The sequence below is a fragment of the Sinocyclocheilus rhinocerous genome, unplaced genomic scaffold (genome assembly GCF_001515625.1).
Source record: "Sinocyclocheilus rhinocerous isolate Xijiao unplaced genomic scaffold, SAMN03320098_v1.1 scaffold314, whole genome shotgun sequence".
In the NCBI taxonomy this organism is placed as follows: domain Eukaryota; kingdom Metazoa; phylum Chordata; class Actinopteri; order Cypriniformes; family Cyprinidae; genus Sinocyclocheilus; species Sinocyclocheilus rhinocerous.
In genome coordinates, this window is record NW_015630021.1 from 1866272 (window position 1) to 1887911 (window position 21640).

A 21640-nucleotide genomic window follows, 5' to 3' on the forward strand; every position below is an offset into this window, starting at 1 on the left:
CCTCTATTACAAGCTTCTGTTTAACAGGATATTTTGAGACTCACACCTGTAAGTAAAGACGGTTGTCAGTCCCAAACACTGACAGCGTGAATGTAGCCTTAGCTGCAGACTTTCTACAGACAGAGAAACCAGCGCAGGCTCCAAAGATGTCATTTTAATGATGTTATCTGATGATTTTAAATTACTGGTGCATTTGTCTGGAGCCCTGAAACATAAACACTGCTGTTCCACCTTCAACACACACAGAAAATGTTTTGTGTATGTCTTCATTTTGGACTTATGCTGACACTTATATTCGGTTTTCAATAAACAAAAATCGCTATTCGCAGCCATGGATAAATTAATATGTGAATGAAAGTGTCTGATATCAAGGGGTTACTGAGATTAAGGTCAGTAGTATTCGGCTGAAGGGAATTTCTACACTTTCAACTGTGTAGAAACACAGTTGTGTATTTTTATTTGAGCCTACATAACCAGCACAAGACAGATGCAAGGGGTCAGTAAACATTTTTAGTTGCAGAGATCTCTGCTTTTTCTCCAGAGCAAGACTAAATCAAATTCAGCTTCCTTCACTTTTTATAGCAATATGCTCGATCAAAAATGTCACCCAGTATCCTTTGATTTAGATTAAAAGACTGCACTGCTACAGAGTCAGCACTTTTGAAAGACCCCTATATCTGCGCTGTTTTGGCTGATGACTCACATGACCCACTAGGCTTTTAAGATCTGCAAGCAAAGCAGACAAACCATTTTCCCCAAGGAGTCAGTTCACTCTAGCAACCAAATGCATGGATGGATTATTTATTTGTCCCTTAAGGATCTTCTGTCAGTGATACCCATCAAGCACACAGAAAGTGCCGGAGGACAAAATCGTATGCCCACATCTCCTGGGCAAGTAGCACCCCCTCCATCGTTTGGTTTCCATGGAGCACCTTCAACCTGCTCCTGAAGCTGTCCAGAATAAATGAAGCCATCTGTCAAACTTGTGCTTTTATGAGGCATAGTGGAAAGTGCTATGGAAAAGCAGTGATACAATCACCTGTGTAAAAAATACCCACAATGGAGTTGTAAGATTAATGAGGTGAAACAGCACTGAGACTAGTATGGCTCAGTTACAGGTTAGTTAAACCTGACCTCCTTTGTAATGCAGATCACTCTGTCTCGGCTCTATTCTCTCTCGTGCTCTCTCTGTAAATGAGCCCTTTACAGCCGTGTAATTTGTGAATACTGAATAACCCGCCCCTTCATGCTTTTCATGCTGCACGATTAAAAGTGAATCTGATGTTTTGCTGTTATCAAGGCTATGGATGATCTGTCACATTTATCAGAATAACTGAGTTACTATGCGTTACCAAGAGTTACCATGGAGATCTTTCTGTTCCACGTCACAATGTTTCATTATATCTTGAATTCAGTGTCCCCAGTGCACCATAATTGATCCATTATTGGATTGTATAAAAACAGAAAGACAGATGCTGATGTTAAAATTATTATTATTTTAATTATCTGAATACATATTTAAATTAATATTAAATATTTATCAATATTATAGTCCTACTAGTACTACCACTACTACTGCAATATAATGACAAATTAAAATGTGCACAAATGTAAGGAAACAAACATTTAATTAACAATTATTTACTATTTTAAGTTATAATACTTCATTTTACTTTATTTATACTTTATTTTACTTTATTATTTTATTATTAAAAAGTATGCATTTAAAGATAGATCAATCAATCAATCAATCAATCAATCAATCAATAAATAATTTTAAATGCTTGGTTGTTGGCTGATGCAGATGATCTTAAAATGTTGTCTGATTAATCAGCTTAACTATAATAATAATAATAATAATTAAAGCTGCAAGCAGCATTTATCAGGGTTCAAGTGTATTAAAGGGTTAGTTCACCCAAAAATGAAAATTAGCCCATAAATTACTCACCCTCAAGTCTATGAGGAGTTTGAAAAAGTAGATTTTTCAGAAAATTCAAAATGTCCAAAATTACATCGGAGATGTATGTCTTGAGCCAAGGATTCCAATGATATAAGACACTTGAGTCTACGACAAACGGTCTAGGAGTTATGAGCAGTTTCGCGTTGTTGATCGCTGTAGCGCCCCCTATTGGCCAATCGGGGTCATACCTTGTCAGGCTCTCCCCAAATTGAGACCCACCATCTGGCCTGGTTTCAAGTCTCTAGGCCTTACGGTTTGGTCTGCACAATCAGTTTTACGTTGGAATAATAATAATAAAAATCCTAACAATTACAATAGGGTTTCAGCGCTACGTGCTTGAACCCCTAATTACATAAATGTGTTGCTTGTTCAAATTGTCAAGATGCGTGCTCACAAAAACATCTAATAGTATGATTGAGAGTGCATGTAAACACTCGATCGGATTGAACCCCGAAATTGAAAGGTCTGCACATGTGCAATGACACAGAAATATCGTAATGACGTATGACGCGCGGAACAAGCGTTTCTTCCTTTTGCATTCACAGCATTTACAAGTGTTGTAAATGCTTGTACTGTCATTATAAAACTCTCCTTTCACTCGGCAACTGTGAAGTGGAGCAGGACAACCTCCCACTAGTCCTTGTTTTGGATACTCATCCACAGGCAACCCGTTTTGGGCGCGGGGAGGGGCATTTTTACTGCGTGATAAATATGAGCAGCACGGCACAGCGGTTTATATGTAGGCCTATATTTATCCATAAATGGATAAATATCAATTCTGCTGTTAAAAACAAATAAAGAAACCGTGTAGGAGAGTGGTTATTATGTGCAAACAGTGAGAAACTCTATATTTGTTCAGTGTGCGCATGTCAAAAAAGATCAATTCCGATTTGAAAGTTTGTGACATATAAATGCACACATCAACCCGATCACTTTATTTAGCGTTCATGTAAACACTACATTCAGATTCATCAATCGGAATGAATTCAGTCCAATTGAACCAAAAACTGTGCATGTAAACGTAGCCAGTGAAACCATAGCCACATCTTTTAAGCTCAGAAGTTCAAATCAGTGTAATGAATCCCTCACTGAAAACTCTATATTTGTGCAGTGTGCACATGTAAAAAAAAAAATCAATTCCGATTTGAAGCCTATAAACGCGCACATCAACCCGATCACTTTCTTTAGCGTTCATGTAGGCTAAACACTACATTCAGATTCATCAATCGGAATAAATTCAGTCCAATTGAACCAAAAATTGTGCATGTAAACGTAGCCCTTGAGACCTACCATCTGGCCAGGTTTCAAGTCTCTAGGCCTTATGGTTTGATCTGCACAATCAGTTTTACGGCGGAATAATAATAATAATAATAAAAATCCTAACAATTACAATAGGGTTTCAGCGCTACGTGCTTGTACCCCTAATAATAATACATTTCAGTGTTTTAACAACAGTTATAATTTTGTCAATTAAACAATTTTGTTACTCTGTTGGGTCATAAATGTCCAGTGTAAAATGAGCAAAGCAAAACTAACAGAACCAAAACCACTGGTCTAAAAATCTGTCTTTAAATCAAATTAATGTGAGTCAAAAAACCAACTGGCCTCAATGAAGATTTATCCATGTCATTCTGATTTATTGCAGCAAACACACACACGCACGCACGCACGCACGCACGCACGCACGCACGCACGCACGCACACACACACACACACACACACACACACACACAGACACAGACAGACAGACAGAGAGACAGACAGACAGACAGACAGACACAGAGACAGAGCACGTAGGAGTACTGCAATAAATTTGTATCTCTGCATGATAGGTTTGAAGACTATCATGAGATTATTCAACATGGGTTGAAATATTCATTGTGATGACTAATAGCCTAGTGTAATCTCATATAGGACATGTTTACTCTGAAAGACTGGTGAACAAATTAATTTCCAGGCAAGGATATTTAATACAGAAACCATCCAATAGACTCACTCTGGACTAATTATATTTTAATAGGAAATAAACCAAAGATTATATCAATTTATAATTAATGTGCTCTTATCTTGAGTATATTTTTCATTAGCCCAGTGGCTTTGGAGAGAGTTGGTTAGATCACCTCCTGTTTGAAATTCTTTTTAATGTGCCACGCTAGTCTGAGTGTTACTGCATTTACTCAACCTTTTTGTTTCTTCAGATGCATTGACTTTGAAATCAGCTCTTTAAAGTTTTGACATATGTTAATTTAAAGCTTGATAAAAAAACATCAAAAGATGAACTGTGGCATTTAACAGACCGAGGACCATGACAAATGTAGCAATTAACTGAGAATGATATAATGTCCATCATAAGGAATGTCACTCTCTTCTTGAGAGTCAGATCACTTGATCTGTTTCTTCCTTTATTAAATTAGGTACTTTTACATCAAGATACGATGTAACCTTTGCAAAATTACCAAGGAAACAACACTGAAGAAGATATGTTTTCATTCATCCAATTAAAAAAAAAATAGGGTAATGGTTCACATCTATATTTTATACCTTGAAACAATGAAAAATAAATAACTTGCCCTAAACAATATTTTCTTTGTCTATGAAAACTATTTTATAAAACCCGGCACAAAGTATATTTTTCTTGTTGAAGAAAGTCAATTTAAATTCTATTTTTGATCTAAACAAAAAGATATAGATTTGGTTTGACCTCACCATTATGGCGATCAGGGTTTGGTTTAGTTGGGCTCTTGACCATTGACTTTTTAATGTTAGTTTTTTTTCTGGCTGTTGTAACTGTGTTTGTAAAGCACATTTGTCATAGCAAGAAAGCCAAGAAAATCTGTGCTTAAATGAGGTGACAAACTATTATTAAGGATTTTAATAACATGCACAAAACCTTTAGAACTACAGCATCATTTAGACACAAACAGACATCAAGAATCAGCACATGAATCTCAACAATGGTGACAATCAAAAGCTTCATGCCGCAATGCTTACTGGGTACCAGCACAATACAAAACTCAACCATGACTCCCAGCATGCATTGCGGCATGAATAAATTATGCTGCTGAATTGTCCACTTATTTCTTTAATTCTTTCTATGTGCTTTTATTTTTGTTTTTGTGTTGAGTTTTAGTAGCCTGTTTTGTGATGTTGATTCATTTATTTATTTTGTTGATTGTCACCGTTGTTGAGATTCATACGCTGATTCTTGATGTGTGTGTTTCATTTAACTTTTTTTTTTTTTGTGAGTGATGTGTTTAACAATCTTTTATAACAGTCTGATCAGCACTGCTCATACTTTTGCTATAGTGTGATATTATAACATAGTTTTGATAAGAGAAAAGACACTTGATCAAATCAGTGAACCTGGTGTTTAATGATGATTATGTCATTAGCAAAACATAATCCACAATACTACATATTTTGCCTTGACCCTTTTTTATTGCAACAAATGTGTTTAAAAACACATACAGCAGCCAAAAAAAAGTCAATGTTAAAAAGTCAAGGGTCAAAAGCCCAACTAAAGCAAACACTGATCTCCATCATGGTAGTGTAAAAAAAAAAAAAACATCTAAACCTCAGTTCATTCTCATTAAGCACTTCTGTAGACGTCTGACAGAAATAGCATCAGTCTGTTGAGTGTTGAGTTAATTTAAAACATTATGCTGAGTTAACTTAAAATATTCTGGTCTGTTCAATTTACAACTAATAGCTAGCTCAAACACCCTAAAAATGATTTTCAGTGGCAAAGTATTTACAATTACAGTTGACTGTAATGTTTTATGGTGAATCAAGTTAAAATAGTTTGTGTGAATTATTACTCACATTTTTCTGGTTACACAGTGTTATAATATTTTTTCAGTGTAAGGTCAATGTTCAGCTCTTAGAAGTTAAAAATCTGACATTTTTTTCAGTGTAAATTTTTTTAAATTGGATGTATGAACATTTTTTTCCAGTTAATACTTTCTGACGGTCCAGTTGGGTCCTTCCTGCAATGCATTTTAACATATATTGGATAAAAGACTAAACTCACTCACGATCTTCAGATGGAAATCATATTAGTTAATTTATTTGAAGTTGCAAATTTTTGCCATGCTAGTGCATGTGAACCCTATATCTTCTGTCAGTGGTACATTCACACAGAAAGTGTTGGAGGACAAAATCTTTTGCACAAACTGCAAGCAGCCCCACCACAATCCTTTGTGAAAGGAAAAAAAAACAGGTCACCTAATTTTTGCTTAGTGTCTTGCAGGAAAATAGTTTTTTTGGACATTTTTACAGAACAGGTTACTTACTTTGCAGAAATGATCTCAAAACACTCACCCTCAATTTAGGCTAATTCTCAATGCTTACTTTAGCTCTTTATTTCCATTCTCTTATGCATCCTGCTAAACTTGCTATTGTGTAAATAATCAGGTTAAATGTATGCATCATGTATGTGTCAGAGGTTGACCATTTCTTCACATTTGGTATACCCTTTTGTAAAAAATATTTAAATTACTAAACAAATGTATAATAATTTACTGCATAAACTGAATGACCCAGTAGGCTACTACTGGCACACAGTTAATTCTAGCCTACTACCATCATTAAAACATGAAATTAAAATGCCACAAAGATGAAAGCAGATCCCATTTGAATTTGTTATAGTTTTACAGAAATAATAACCAGTACCAATCTCTCAACAAAGTAAGAGGAATTTCAATTTTCCAACCAGTATGTGTAACAGTGATTGTGGGGTGCAGCAGGTCACTGTTCTCATCAGTGTTTAAATAAAGTTTTTTTTAGAGGCTCTTTTTATTTCCAAAATGGCGGAGTACGATCTGACCACCAAGATCGCACATTTTTTAGACCGGCATTTGGTCTTTCCGCTGCTGGAATTTCTCTCTGTCAAGGAGGTAATATATAAATTACAGTAGTGTAAAGTATATACTTTGTTGTTCGGTTATATTGAATTGGTTAGTAGTCGCTAAATGGGCAGCGCCACGTGTGTCGAATAGCCAGATGATCTGGAAAAAATTGTTTTTTGTATCTGATATTAAACAGAAATTACCTCTTTATAGACATAATTGCATTAAATATGTATTTATTTTTATTCTTGGCTATATTTAAAGTATGAATTCTTATTCTGTGCTCTGAACTCTCTCTGTGTTTCTACACTGGGTCATACTATTATTGTGTTCTAATATCATGGTGTTCTTTAAAGTACCACGTAAATACCATAAATACGTGAACATGGTCGTCATTAATTATTGTGGTATGTGTAAAATACTATTACTATCGGGTAGCATCACTTGGTCCAACGACAGTACTTTAAATGACAGTATAAATTTAATATTTCAGTTCATTGATGCACGTCTGTTAAAATCTTGTTTTTATGCTGCAGAATTCCTCTACATGATATTCAGAAAATCTGATATAGTGCTGTTAAATCTGATGTTTATTGTCTTCTCAGATCTACAATGAGAAAGAACTTCTCCAAGGGAAGCTGGATCTTCTCAGCGACACTAACATGGTGGACTTTGCCATGGATGTATATAAGAACCTCTATTCTGACAAAGACATTCCACATTGTAAGAGTTTTTCCCTTTCTACCTAAATATACACAGTGTACAGAGTTAAATAAAATCATATCCAGATCTATAGTGAAGATTTTCACCGCAAAAAATAGTGCAGTACTATACGCTGCATGTATATTATACATATATTAATTTTACTCTGCAGCATTAAAGGAGAAAAGAACCACAGTGGTGGCCCAGCTGAAGCAGCTCCAGTCTGAAACTGAGCCTATTGTTAAGATGTTTGAAGATCCAGAAACTCAGAGACAGATGCAGTCCACCAGGTTTTCTGTCATCATATTACTGTTTACTGCTTCTTGAAATATAATTTCTGTTTGATTTGATTGGCTGTTATGTAAGCATCCTAACATATGCAAAGTCACCACTGCTATGCACATTTTTTTTTCTTAGAGATGGGAGGATGCTGTTTGAATATTTAGCAGACAAACATGGTGTAAGTTTTGCAACTATAACCAGTTATCCTTATCCAATTATATCCTTTTTATTTTCAGGGAAGCTAATTAACAGCTTATTGCATCGTTGAATATTTCATTCCATCAGTGATTTGCTCTATCTGTTTATTCCCTCAGTTTCGTCAGGAATATTTGGATACGCTGTACCGTTATGCTAAGTTCCAGTATGAGTGTGGCAACTACTCGGGGGCCGCAGAGTATCTTTACTTCTTCCGTGTGCTTGTAAGTGTTGTTGTTTATGTCAACAAGACCGCTAGTGTTTTAACCTCTTTTTTTTTTTTGGTTCATTTGATTTGTGAAGTGTGAAATAGACTCTGAAATTACTGCCTTTGGCAGAAATGTAGGAACAAATTAATTTGTTTCTTTCCTGAGTGCTTTAACGGCTTTTGTTTTTAGTAATTTATCTGAACAAACAACTGGAAACAGTACCTTTGGATGTTTAAAAAGGTCATTAAACAAACATAAGCAAAAGTATTATGCATTGTAAATGTTTTAAAAAATGCAAAAATAGGTTTGCTTATATTAGGGTACGTCTGACTTTTTTTTAAATAAATAAAAATATATTTATATTTATTTTAAAAAAAATTATACAATTCTTTGTGATATTTAAACCACATACTATTCAAAAGTTTAGAGTCAGTAAGAATTTTTAGCAAGGAATTAATAATTTTATTCAGCAAGGATATATTAAATTGATTCATTTCAAATAAATGCTGATCTTTTGAATGATCTATTCATCAAGGAATCCAGAAAAATTAAACATTAATTGTAATAACAAATGTTTCTTGAGCACCTAATCAGAATATTGGAATGATTTCTAAAGATTTATGTGAAACTGAAGATATGAGTAATGACTGCTGAATATTCAGAGCTGTAGGTTTAATATTGTGTCGTAAACCAATCGAGACATGACAATTCATTTTACATCAATGCTAAAGCAACAATATATCAGAGAAATACATAGCTATGGGAGTGGGATTTTGTACCATTGAGATTTCACTGTGAAAAATAACAGAGAAATTGATACTGACAATATGCCTCGTTGTCATGACCAGGTTCCCTCCACGGACAGGAACGCTCTGAGCTCTCTCTGGGGCAAACTGGCATCCGAGATCCTCATGCAGAACTGGGAGGCAGCCATGGAGGACCTGACACGTTTACGAGAGACCATCGACAACAACGTATGTCTGTCTGGCATCCTTTAAACCTCTGTCATCAGCTGGAGAAATCCAATATCCTTCCCACTGGTTAATTTGCTGGATCACCCATGTTCCTTTGAGCTCAGATATAACAGTCCTTTAGCAGACGACGGGCATTAGATCAACTATACACTAGGGCTGTGCGATTTGGGGGAAAATATCAAATTGCGATTTTTTTGACAGATATTGCGATTGCGATTTGATTTGCGATTTTACATTTGCAAAGTCAAGCTTCAGCTCAATATTGTCAATAATGTGCAGCACAGTATGGGTATCATTACCCTGCTGAAAAAAACAATAGAAACCACAGAAATTAGTATAGTTTCCATTAAACCATTACAAAATTCCTTTTTGTTTTGGGCATTATTCCAATAGGAATTACTGTTGTTCTATTGGTTGCCATCTGCCAGATTACATCCCACCAATAGAATCCATCATATAGACCCCATTATAGTTGACATTAAAACCAAACAAATTCCCATTATAACCCTGAAATCCATAACATTTTTTATTGTGTTTTGGGAGGGGTTCTATTGTTTTTTTTTTCAGCAGGCAAGATTATAATGGTATAACTACTTTTACAGAATAAACTTAATTACTGAATTTCACAGAAAATATTTGTTTATTTTTTATAAATAAAGAACTGTATTTCTTAAGTCAATTATTAAAGTATTACATATGTTACATAGGCTGATTTATTCATTTTAAGTATTTGGGATTTTAAGAACAAGTGGAAAATGTGCTGAATGTTTCATTTCATCCAAGTGAAATTAGAAAGCAGTTAGACTGAATTTACATTCGTTTTAAACGCGGAGCCAGGCGCGAGTCGACACAGGTTGCGCGCGTGCGTCAAGCCTCATCCATACTGCCAGATGCGCTCGTGAAGACTTGCGGTGCGGAGCCGGGTGCGAGTATAAACCAGCATTACGAGACAGGCTGCGTGAGTGCGGCAAACATTAACGGCTCGTCCGTGACGCGGGATTCGCGCCGCGTGGGGCAGAGAGGAGCGAGTATGAGAAGCATTCACAGACACAGGCTGTGTGTGCGCTCTTCTGAATTGGGAATAGCCAACATGCATTATAAACTTATTTCAAATTAATCTGTTGGGGAGATAAAATGTGTAAGATAACGTTCACGTACTAACAAAAACATCTAAGAATGCATCTTTTATTCTCCAGTACTGAAAACAGAACCGATAAGGGAGCTTTTGATATGCGCTGTGACGCAGCTCTTGCAAATGACCGTTTTTGTTCATTGCCTGTCATTTCGAAGCTTAAGTTGCATGCGTTTTTTTTGTGTTTTAATTTGCCTAACTATCGATCTGACCCAGTAGACGCCATATCCCACACAAAATTGACCAGGATGACATTTACATTGCATCAGCTCTAAGAAGTAAATGCTTGGCATTTTTATTTGCGGTGAAGTCAAAGATGGATGCGTGTGGGTTTACTACAGCCGCGTTTGCTTTGCTAGTCCATGCTTGTAACATCAACAGTGTGACATAAGTAAGACTGAAGCAGTGTTGACATTTTTTTAATTAAACCATGTTTTTCTTTCCTGCCTCGGTTCAGTCGGTGAGTTCTCCTCTTCAGTCGCTGCAGCAGAGGATGTGGCTCATACACTGGTCTTTGTTTGTCTTCTTTAACCACCCCAAAGGCAGAGACAACATCATCGAGCTGTTCCTCTATCAGCCCCAGTGAGTACGATTACAGAAATTCCCTCTTCCGCTATAACAAGCGCTCTCAAATTGCTCATTAAAGAATGTAGAAGTTCAACACACTACATTTGCATAAATTTATGTCACTTGCTTAAGGGACTTGCCAGGAAGTGTGAGATGTGTTTGCAACAATTACTTCAGAGAGGGTAGCTGGAAAATTAGCTGTTAATGAGATTTGCTCTTGAAAGCGTACATTTTTTTTTTAATGAGGAACAGTGCATGTTTGCGTGACCATGTAATGAACACCGCTCAGTCTGAGCACTTTGAAGATGACGCACTCTGTGTTGAGTGATGGAAGGACCACTGTGATGTAATATTAAAACAGGAGCCAGTCAAAGCAGATTTCGTTGACGAAATGTCCACTGCTTTTTTTATTTCTTTTTTTATTCGTGGTTAGTAAATGTTAATTTGCATTTTGATTTATTTTTAGGACAAGATATCAATACTGGTTTCCTGAATCGATATGGTTCAGTTTCTCAATTCTGAATCTGATTCAGATTCTAAATTGTTTCAGTTTGGAATATTTCAGTTGTTACAAAATATTATAAATAATTTTTCAGGTATTATAAAATATAAAAATGTAAAAAAAAAACACTAGATTTCAAAAGTTTGGGGTCAGTAAGATTTTTGAATGTTTTTGAAAGATGTCTCTTATGCTCACCAAGGCTGCGTTTATTTGAACATTGTTACATCCTAACACTCGCCTATCATTCATCGACCTCAAATATGGCTCATCATCTGAAATATGTAAGTAGTAGCAACTTTACACGGCCGCTCAATCTAATGTTAACCTAGAGAAATGTGCGCTATTCAAGTGTCTGAACAGTAGCGCTCACAGCAGGACAGATGGAGGCGCTCACTTGCTCTTAAAATACTTCATCATTTTTGTCATACAGATAAGAGTAATACATCTTTCGAATCTGTAAAGCCTCTACGTTTATTTGTGTGCACTCACAATAACAACAAAACATTGCGCTTTTGTAAAATAATGAAAGCAAATAGGATGCGCTTTCTGCCGTCTCGGCCTCTCTGAACTTGAGCGCAAAACTCCGTGTATACTTGCCTTACAGACATGAAAAATATATCTATAGAGAGTGAAATGTCTAATTTCAAATGAAACTATTCAAATCTGAAAAAAACAAATATTCTCCGATTATGTAATCCGAATGAAATTTGCATGCAGGCGCATCCACTACTGTGGAGATGACGAGTCAGTGTCGCCGAATTCATCAACATCAATTATTTGAAATAGAAATGTTTTGTAACATTATTAATGTCTTTACTGTTACTTTTGGTCATATTAATGCATCTTTGCTGAATAAAAGTATAGATTTCTTTAAAAAGCATTTACTGACCCCAAGCCTTTTAACGGTAATTTATAAAGTATTTTGTAAAACTGATAGTTGTCTGTTTCTCAGCTACCTGAACGCAATTCAGACTATGTGCCCTCACATTCTGCGCTACCTGACCACGGCCGTAATCACCAACAAAGACGTGAGAAAGCGACGACAGGTCCTCAAAGACCTGGTCAAGGTCATCCAACAGGTCAGCATGAAGCCTGCAAATTTAACTAGACAGTGGATTGCCTAAATGTCTAGTGGGTATATATTTAGAATGAGCTTTATCAGAATGAGCTTTTACTCTGGTTTAGGCCAGCCAAACACCAACCAGATATGTTTGTTAGCCATATATGAACAAATTGGATAATTTGATCTCATAAATGTTTCATTGTTAAATATAGATTTTACTGCATTCATTGATTGTCAAATCGTGTGGACCACACCGGTGTATGATGCTTTCAGATTTTTATGTTAAAAATGAACTATCGAAGTAACATCATACTAAAAATAAATATTATGGTAGCTGTAAATTAATCTACATCAATAGCAACATTAACACATTAATTTCAATATTAAAGATTAAATCAATATTGAAGACAAGATGTAGATAAACCAGCTGGTTAAAGGGATAGTTCACCCAAAAATGAAAATTCTGTCATTAATTACTCACCCTCATGTCACCCAGATTCTTTAAAAAACTTTATTCAACAATTCGTCTCCTCCGTATCACCCTGTAGTGCCATTTTGGAGAGTATCAGCTGGGCGTAAACAACGTATGCTGTTCTGTGTCGAATTGTTGAATAAAGTCGTTTTTTTTTTTTCTTTTTCTTTTGCGCACAAAAAGTATTCTCGTAGCTTTGTAAAATTACAGGTCCCCTGATGTCGAATGGATTATTTTACAGATCTCCTTGCTACATTTCTGGACTTGGGAACATTTCATTTGTATTGCTGTCTATGCAGGGTCAGACAGCTCTCAGATTCCATCAAAAATATCTTAATTTGTGTTCCGAAGATGAACAAAGGTCTTACGGGTTTGAAACGACATGAGGGTGAGTAATTAATGACAGAATTTTCATTTTTGGGTGAACTAACCCTTTAACCATCCCTTGATCACGCATGCTAATATGCACACAACAGTAGTGTTTTTATGAAAGGAGCATCTGAGCTGAAAGAGTTTATTTCAGTTTGGGTTGTTGTGAAGATTGACCTCTTTATGGTTCAGATGAATGAGCGCACAGATTCTCCTTTGAGGTTCGTAGCTCGACATGCGCTGTTGCATTCCATTACATTCATACTAGATGTGTTTCCTTTAAGTATTGATTCAGAGCTCGTGAATTAGTGTCTCTTTTAAAAGTAGTCGTCAGAGTGCTTCTTGGGGCGCTGCCACATTTTATACCCATGACTTTGGCACTTGCTGTCAAATTAGAAAGAGATTAATGTTCCTCTCTGCTTTTGCTCTCTCAACAGGAGTCATACACGTACAAGGATCCTATCACAGAGTTTGTGGAGTGCCTCTACGTTAACTTTGATTTCGACAGCGCTCAGAAAAAACTGAGAGAGTGCGAGTCGGTAAGGTTCATCACCCACTGCGTGTGTATAATGCAGCTACCAGGGCTGTCATCCTTGTGATTCCCTCTGTACACTGCTTCCCTCTGTTTGAATCGGTTGGAGACGAGCATTGATAGGTGCTTTGCTTGGAGCCATAGGTCCATTCATCCACTGAAAATCCCTGTCTACTGTAATTTACTGCTGTTTCCCACTAGGCTTTTCAAGGCGTTTCTTCTGTCAGTTTTCAGACCTACAGCTATGAGGCAGCTCCACTCTTAGACGTGGCCTAGTTGGGCCAGTGGGAGCGTTCAGCATTCAGACCTGTGAAAGCATAATCTCCCCTGCCTTTTCACCAGTTTCAGTTTATGTCTCAGGGATTTGTGTCTATAAAAGCTGATCTAGGTTCTACGGTGATCTAGGGTGTTTTTATTTTATTTAAAGAGAAAAAAAGTCTAGTGGGGGTAAATTCATATATAAATAAATATACATTATGTTTGTAGATACCATTCAAAATTTTAGGGTCAGTAATTTATTTTTATTTTTTTTTAAATTTAATTAATAATGAATAGTTCAAAAGTGACATTAAAGTCTTTTACATTCTTACAAAAAAACCTCTATTTTAAATAAATGCAGTTTTTTTTTAAACATTCTATTTATCAAGGAATCCTTTAAAATTGTATCACGGTTTCCAATAAATATTAAGCAGAACAGCTGTTTTCAAAATTGATAAGAAATGTTTTTGAGCATCAGCATAACATAATGATATCAGCATGTTAAAATGAATTCTGAAGTAGTGCTGGGCGGTATGACCAAAAATTTATATCACGGTATTTTTCAAAATTATACCGGTTTCACGGTACATGACGGTATTTTTTTTTTCATGCATGACCGGGTGTTAACCATATTTTCTACTGATTGAGAGAGGAAATACTGCAGTATATTGACTTAGAATGCCCTATTTTACTGGTTTATCCAAAAAAGTCGTTAGGTTTGTCAGTATATATATTCTATGGAAAAAAAAGCCGCTAAAATGGTCTGAAAGTTGCTAAATCTAGTGCTAAAGCGTTGCGCTCGTGTGTGTGTGAGACGCAGGAGCTGATGGCAGGAGGCGGTGGATATTTGTGGCAGTCAATGTGGATATTGTGGACGAGTTCTTCTGTGTCATCACGTTCTATTAGTTCTACAGCTTCAGTTTTGGAAACTTTCACGCTTGTTTAAGCGTTTAAGCGACATATTGCGGTATTTTAAAAATTCATATCATAACAAAAATAAACACCGGTATTCGGTATGAACCGGTATACCGCCCAGCACTATTCTGAAGTATCATGTGACACTGAAGACTGGAGTAATTTTTTTTTATCACAGGAATAAATTACATTTTACAATATGTTAAAATAAAAAACAGGTATTTTAAATTTTACTAATATTTCACAATATTACTGTTTTAATGTATTTTTGATCAAATAAATGTAGCCTTGGTAAGCATAAGAGACATCTTTCAAAAACATTAAAAAAATCTTACTGATTCCAAACTTTTGAACTGTTGTGTATGTATAGTGGTTATATGTGTTTTATTTGCTTTTACACGGATGCTAATGGCTGTTATTTGTCTTTAATAATCAAGCTTATCTACTGTCAGTTAATTAAAATTAAATGCTAATGTGTTCAGTAATAATTCAAGCAGTGTTGTTTTTTTTCCCCCAATTCTGTTTGTGCCGCTTGTGTGCAGAAATTACACACTTTTCTGTTAAAGTTTAGTGAAGAAAAAGTCTTAATTTACTCTTAAATCTCATTTATACTTTTTTAAAAATAGAAAATTCTGTTAATTTTAAACAGACTGTTTAAAAATACATAATTCAGTCTCAATGCCTTTCAGTGGAACATCAACAACACTTACACAACTTTCAAAGCAGATCATTTGAATGGATTTTATTGTTTTCAATGTGTTTTATTTGCTTTTACACGGATGCTAATGGCTGTTATTTGTCTTTAATAATCAAGCTTAACTACTGTCAGTTAATTAAAATTAAATGCTAATGTGTTCAGTAATAATCCAAGCAGTGTTGTTTTTTTCCCCCCAATTCTGTCTGTGCCGCTTGTGTGCAGAAATTACACACTTTTCTGTTAAAGTTTAGTGAAGAAAAAGTCTTAATTTACTCTTAAATCTCATTTATATCATTTGAATGGATTTTATTGTTTTCAAGGTGCTGGTGAACGATTTCTTCTTGGTGGCCTGCTTGGAGGATTTCATTGAAAATGCGCGGCTGTTCATCTTTGAGACGTTCTGCCGGATCCATCAGTGCATCAGCATCAGGTAGTGCCGCCTCCCAGGAGGAATCCTGATAGACCAGTGTGCGCTAATCCTCTTAGCGCTGTAAAAAGAGCGTAGCGTGCTGCGATTATTCAACACGCTGCCAGGATCAATGGACTCCAACCAAATCTGACAAAAGCTGAGCGACTTCACAATAGTGTACATTCTAGCGATCGAACTTGAAGGAAAGCAAGATTGCGATAGATGCGAGTACAGCAGTGGGTTTACAGATCAGTGTTATTTTAGTATCATTAATAGTTTAGTTTTATTTTTTCTATCTTCTGTTTTTAATTATTTTAATTTTAATGTTTTATTTGTTATACAGATTTTTATTTAAAATTTAATTTTGTAATTTTTATTTTGGTTTTAGTTATTTTAGTACATCAAGTTAAACTAACTAACTGAAATAAAACAAGTTTATATTTTTTATATCATTTAATATTTCTAGTAACAAATGTTTAATGGTTCTAGTTAACTGTAATAACTCTGTTACAGATGTTATTTTGATGTTTGTTAACATTTCCTTTGAACAGCACTATTTGTGCCGGGAGCCCTGTTGTTTTCACATTCAATCGTAGAGATGGTGGTGCGACTTAATTCGTCATCAGCTTTTGTTTATCACACCGATTGATTTTTATCAAGACTGTTCGAACTCTTGTTTGAAGACGAGAGCTACAGCTTGTTGTTGACCTCAGGCAATCTCTGCATTTCTCATTTTGTCCCTCTCACCCATCGCTCTTCCTGTCTCTGGGCAGCATGTTGGCAGATAAGCTGAATATGACCCCCGAGGAGGCCGAGAGATGGATCGTAAACCTGATCCGCAATGCCAGACTGGATGCCAAAATCGACTCTAAACTGGTGAGCGAGCTCTGGGGTGCAGAACACATGTCTGAACACAAAACCCATTAGATTGAGATGCAATAAGACTCCTTCCGACAGTGAAAGTGGGCTTTTTGTTTGTTCATTGTTTAACTAAGGTGCACATAGCCTAGAGCAATTTTACTTTATGAAATGATAAGTCTTAACATTTGAAATGTATTTGTAATTTATCTTTTAGATTCACAAGCTGAATATAATCCCTTAAAGTGATAGCTGACCCAAAAATTACTCACCCTCATGTTGTCTCAAACCTGTGATTTTCTTGGTAACACTTTACAATAGGGTCCTGATTGATAATATTAGTTAACTAGATTAGTTAACATGAACTAATAAACAGTTGATCCTCGATTTCCTTTCTAGACACCGAACTGGGCGGCTCAAGACACTGGCTTCTATTAGACTGGAAACACAAGGCAAACAGTGGATTACTCCTCAACCTCATCTTAGTATTTAACTAACAATCTTTTATTTAGTCACGTTTCATATTAGGAGCATTTTTACAAAAGATTGATGGAGACATTTCCAGCATGACAAAAGCTACGGAGTTCTGGGGTGTTTCCGTGAACTTTATGTATTCTGTATGAAGGAAGGAATTTACCAGGCAAGATTTTATTTATTATTCCAGTTCTGTGTAATCTCAAAGGACATTTTTCTTTTCCCTTATGCGAGTCATTGTTTTGAACATCATAACACGACAATAAACAGTGAAAGTGTGTTTCTGAACACATTTTCAAGGATCTTGCAACATACTTCTGGAATCTTTTATGGTTAAAGGTGAAGTGTGTAATTTTGGTGTCATTATCGGGAGCAAATAATAAGGATTGTTTCCAAAAAGGTTCTACTATTGTTTCATCTTTAAAGACATTGTTGTCATGTGAGACCACTCACAGAAACATTTTTAATAGATAACTCGTAGTTGAGTTATCCTGAAAAAGGTATGGAAATTACAAATCTTAAAAGGTCCTGGAAGTTTCTGTTGCTAAAAGTTCAAAAGTTTAGGGTCAGTAAGATTTTTAAAAATGTTTTTGAAAGACATCTCTTATGCTCACCATGTGAAATCAGCAATATTGTGAAATATTACAATTCGTTTTCCATTTTAATATATTTTATAATGTAATTTATTCCTTTGATGACAAAGCTGAATTTTCAGCAGCCATTACTCCAGTCTTCAGTGTCACATGATACTTCAGAAATCATTCTAATATGCGGATTTTGTTCTCAAGAAACATTTCTTATTATTATTATCAATGTTTAAACAGTTATACATAGATTGTTCCAAAATGTATTACAAATAAAAGGGTTCTTAATTTTAAGTTATTTTTTTCTCTCACTTTTGCTGAATAAAATAATTTTCTTTCCAACAAACAAACAAAAATAAAAAACAAGAACCACAAACCTTACTGACCGCAAAACTTTAGAACTGTTAATAGAAAACCATTCAAAAGCATTTCATTCTTATCTTTTAGGAGCAGTCTTCCAAAAAAGTAATAAAATAAATGTATACAGTCAACAGAAATGAATGAAAAAGGCTTTGAAAATCACACAAATTCATAGGTCATAAAGTGTGGAAGCCCTGTATCAAGTCTGTGGTGATAATCTTTCAGTAATGGCAAGAATATGCATAAGCAATGTCTCAGCTCATGTTTCATCCACTAGGTGGCAGCAGTGACTAACTTTTCCACCATTGTCTTGCTACTCACCCAAAGACAGCCACAAACCAGTCATTACCAGCTGCCTGACTGATCATCATCTCTTTTAAAGCTTTCTTGATTTTCCAGTGTGTTTACAAGCCCAAACCTAAGGATGTTGGGCATCTGTGTTTGATTTGGGGGGGGGGGGACCAGGTAATTTTGGGCCAGAGGTTGAAAAAACAGGGTGTGTGTTGTCAAAGCAGCTAACCAAGATGGAAAGATCCTGTTGTGACTCATAAATGACCAGCTTCCTCTGAATGACATATTTTCCTTTGGTTATTTTTATATTTCATCCAAAGTCCAGACAAAATGCTTGTGGAAAATGTGCTGTTTAGAACTTACTGTATGCATGTTTCCTGGAAGCAGATCAGTTGTTCTATTAAGCAAAATAGAAACTGTAATGCATCCACACTACCGTTCAAAAGTTTGGAATAATTACGATTTTTCAATTAATTGATTTTCATATGCTTACCAAGACTGCATTTATTTGATCAAAAATGCAGTAATGTGGAAAAATTATGACAATTTAAAAGAACTTTTAGAGTAATACTATATTTTATAATGGCTATAATGGCAAAGTAGAATTTTCAGCATTCATGATCCTTCAGAAGTCATTCTAATATGCTGATTTGGTTCTCAGTTTTTATCAATTATTAATAATGATTCTTATATAAATTTTGTTTTTGCGGCTTTTTTTTTTTTTTTAAGTGAGTCTTAACGTCTTTAACCATGGAAGTCACACTTAAAAATGTGAAAATGATTCTAGAGAACTTCTCAGAACTAACTAACCATTTTAGCAATAACTAAATCCTGCTGTCTTGTTTTTTTGGTTTGTTTTAGTTTTTTAAGTGGATGTACGTAATCAGTTCCGTGTGACTAGTGTCCAAACCCATTTTAAGGCCACTGTTTACATTCATTTATCTCCATGTTCTCAGTGTTTATATGCGCACACAAGTGATCTACGTTGTCGCTTTAAAGTGCCTCGGGTGCATTTCTTTGCTACTACCTACCATTAACCAACAGGTCTCAGAGCCGGAGTGAAATGAGGGTGTGTGTGAGTGAGAGATGTTTTGCCCTGGGAGTGGCTGCTGGATAATGCAGGCAGGGTTGCGAGTGCCGCTCGGCTCAGAGAAGAAAACGCACACGCTCGTATACGCACTCCTCCAGAGCTGACGTGGGTTGTGGCCTTGCACAGCTGCTGCCCATCTGCCACTGAGAAGCTGCCACAGGAGCTAGAATAGAGGAAAGAGGGAGTAGACCGAGAGGGGAAAAGGAAAAGTGGCTAAGTATGGACGCGCTGCAAGATTGGGCCCTGGTGTACCCGGCTCTGGCCCGGGAGCTCTGGGTGATTGTGTTGGTATTGGCCACCGTCCTGGTTTGGAGCTTGTTCTTTTGCTGCTGGGGAAACCAAAGCTCCACCTCCCCTCTGGAGAGATACCTCTCAGGTAATATAGCTGCTTTTATTCTCACTCAGCTGTCTGGAATCAGTTCTTAAGCTCTTTCCAGAGCAGTAGTAGTTTTAAGAGAGTTTGAGGAAGAAAAAAAAAGTTTTTACAGTGGAAACAATAAGCTGGTTTTCCATGACTGGCTGCTTTTAGTGTGCACAGGATGGAAAAGTGGTTGAGTTGTATGTTCACTGTCATGGACGTCATCTGAAGGGGTGTGCTGAATCCTCAAATCACAGTTTACTATTTAAATTGGATGTACTAATTGTAGCTTTCAGTGAAATCTGTGTATTCTTTGAATAAATGAAACACATTTCCGTAGGTTTTCACAAAGGTAGCAGCCATGTGTTTAAAAGAAACATTCGAGGGTCTGAAAGAGTGAAGCAGCAGTTCACATAACAAGACTAGTTCCTTCTGAGATCTGGGGTCAAGGTTCAAAGCAGGCTCAGTCTTGCTGTTTGAATGATTACTGTGACAGAGGTTTTGACAGTTCTACACAATGTTAACCTACTTGCCAGCGTGTTTATATATACATATTCAGTATTTCGGGTGGGCAGATCTCATAGTGTAATATCCTCCGCATGCACTTCCGTTACCTAAATTAATAATCTGTTTCTGTTTCAGCCATGGAGAGACAGTCAAAGACAAAACACCAGAGCCAGGTACGTCATCGCTCTATTATCAAGTTAATGATGCTGATATGATATAGGACAGATCCTTGTGGCACTCCATATTTTACTATTCAGTACATTCACATAACCCAAATTTTGTTCATTTCCCAGCTGAAATATGTGTAGTGTAAACATAAATTCTCAGTTATGTTCAGGATGGAATAAAAGCATACTCCATACTGCAGCGAATGCACTGCATACTATCATTTTACCATGTTTACAATTGGTATCCAGAGCAGTATGTAATGGTAAAGGTTTAAAACTGTAGCATGTTACAAAGATTTCCTCCAAAATATTAAGCAGCTCAACTGTTTTCAACATTGATAATAACAAGAAATGTTTCTTGAGCACCAAATCAGCATATTAGATGATTTCTGAAGGGTCATGTGACACACAAGACTGTAGTTATAAGCAGTGTTGGGGGTAACGCATTACAAGTAATCGGATTACTTTTTTCCAAGTAACTAGTAAAGTAACTCATTACTTTTTAATTTACAAGAGAATATTTGAGTTACTTTTTCAAATTCCCAATTTATTGATTGACAGCTCTCCTGTCCCCATGTTGAGAGAAATCAGATGTTACTGTAGTTCTAAAATAAATATGAATATGCATTAATTCATCTCACTCACAAAAAAAAATAAAAAATCAGTATTGCTCAAAATGAATAAAAATAATGCAACTCAGAATGACGCAAACCTGCAATAATTAAATGTTAAACAACACAAATATCCTTTATTGTATTTAATCCCATTCTATTAACCAATGTCTTTGCTTCTGACCTTCGATGATCCAATTCAACCGTACTAATAAGCACAAATTACTCTAGACAAACATTTGTGTGTCTTTTTTT

The 21640-nt window shown here is 35.9% G+C and overlaps 2 protein-coding genes across 4 annotated transcripts in view; both read left to right on the forward strand.

Moving 5' to 3' along the window:
* The first annotated feature begins 6729 nt into the window (after positions 1 to 6729).
* Positions 6730 to 17187, forward strand: LOC107739602 (eukaryotic translation initiation factor 3 subunit E-B-like). The gene is made up of 12 exons (XM_016551763.1): positions 6730 to 6855; positions 7413 to 7530; positions 7682 to 7799; positions 7927 to 7969; positions 8106 to 8210; positions 9044 to 9169; positions 10759 to 10883; positions 12323 to 12449; positions 13712 to 13813; positions 15997 to 16106; positions 16859 to 16961; positions 17161 to 17187. The coding sequence occupies exons 1-12, from the start codon at positions 6766 to 6768 to the stop codon at positions 17185 to 17187; spliced, it is 1194 nt and encodes a 397-aa protein (XP_016407249.1). The 5' UTR covers positions 6730 to 6765.
* A 2630-nt stretch (positions 17188 to 19817) lies between these two features.
* The window catches only part of LOC107739549 (plectin-like), a 101274-nt gene continuing 99451 nt past the window's right edge, over positions 19818 to 21640 (forward strand). For all 3 annotated transcript variants that reach the window (XM_016551696.1, XM_016551698.1, XM_016551697.1), the window contains exons 1-2: positions 19818 to 20118; positions 20743 to 20780. In XM_016551696.1, the coding sequence (XP_016407182.1) occupies positions 19962 to 20118; positions 20743 to 20780 (195 nt within the window). In that variant the 5' untranslated portion in view covers positions 19818 to 19961. The remainder of the gene's footprint in view (positions 20119 to 20742; positions 20781 to 21640) is intronic.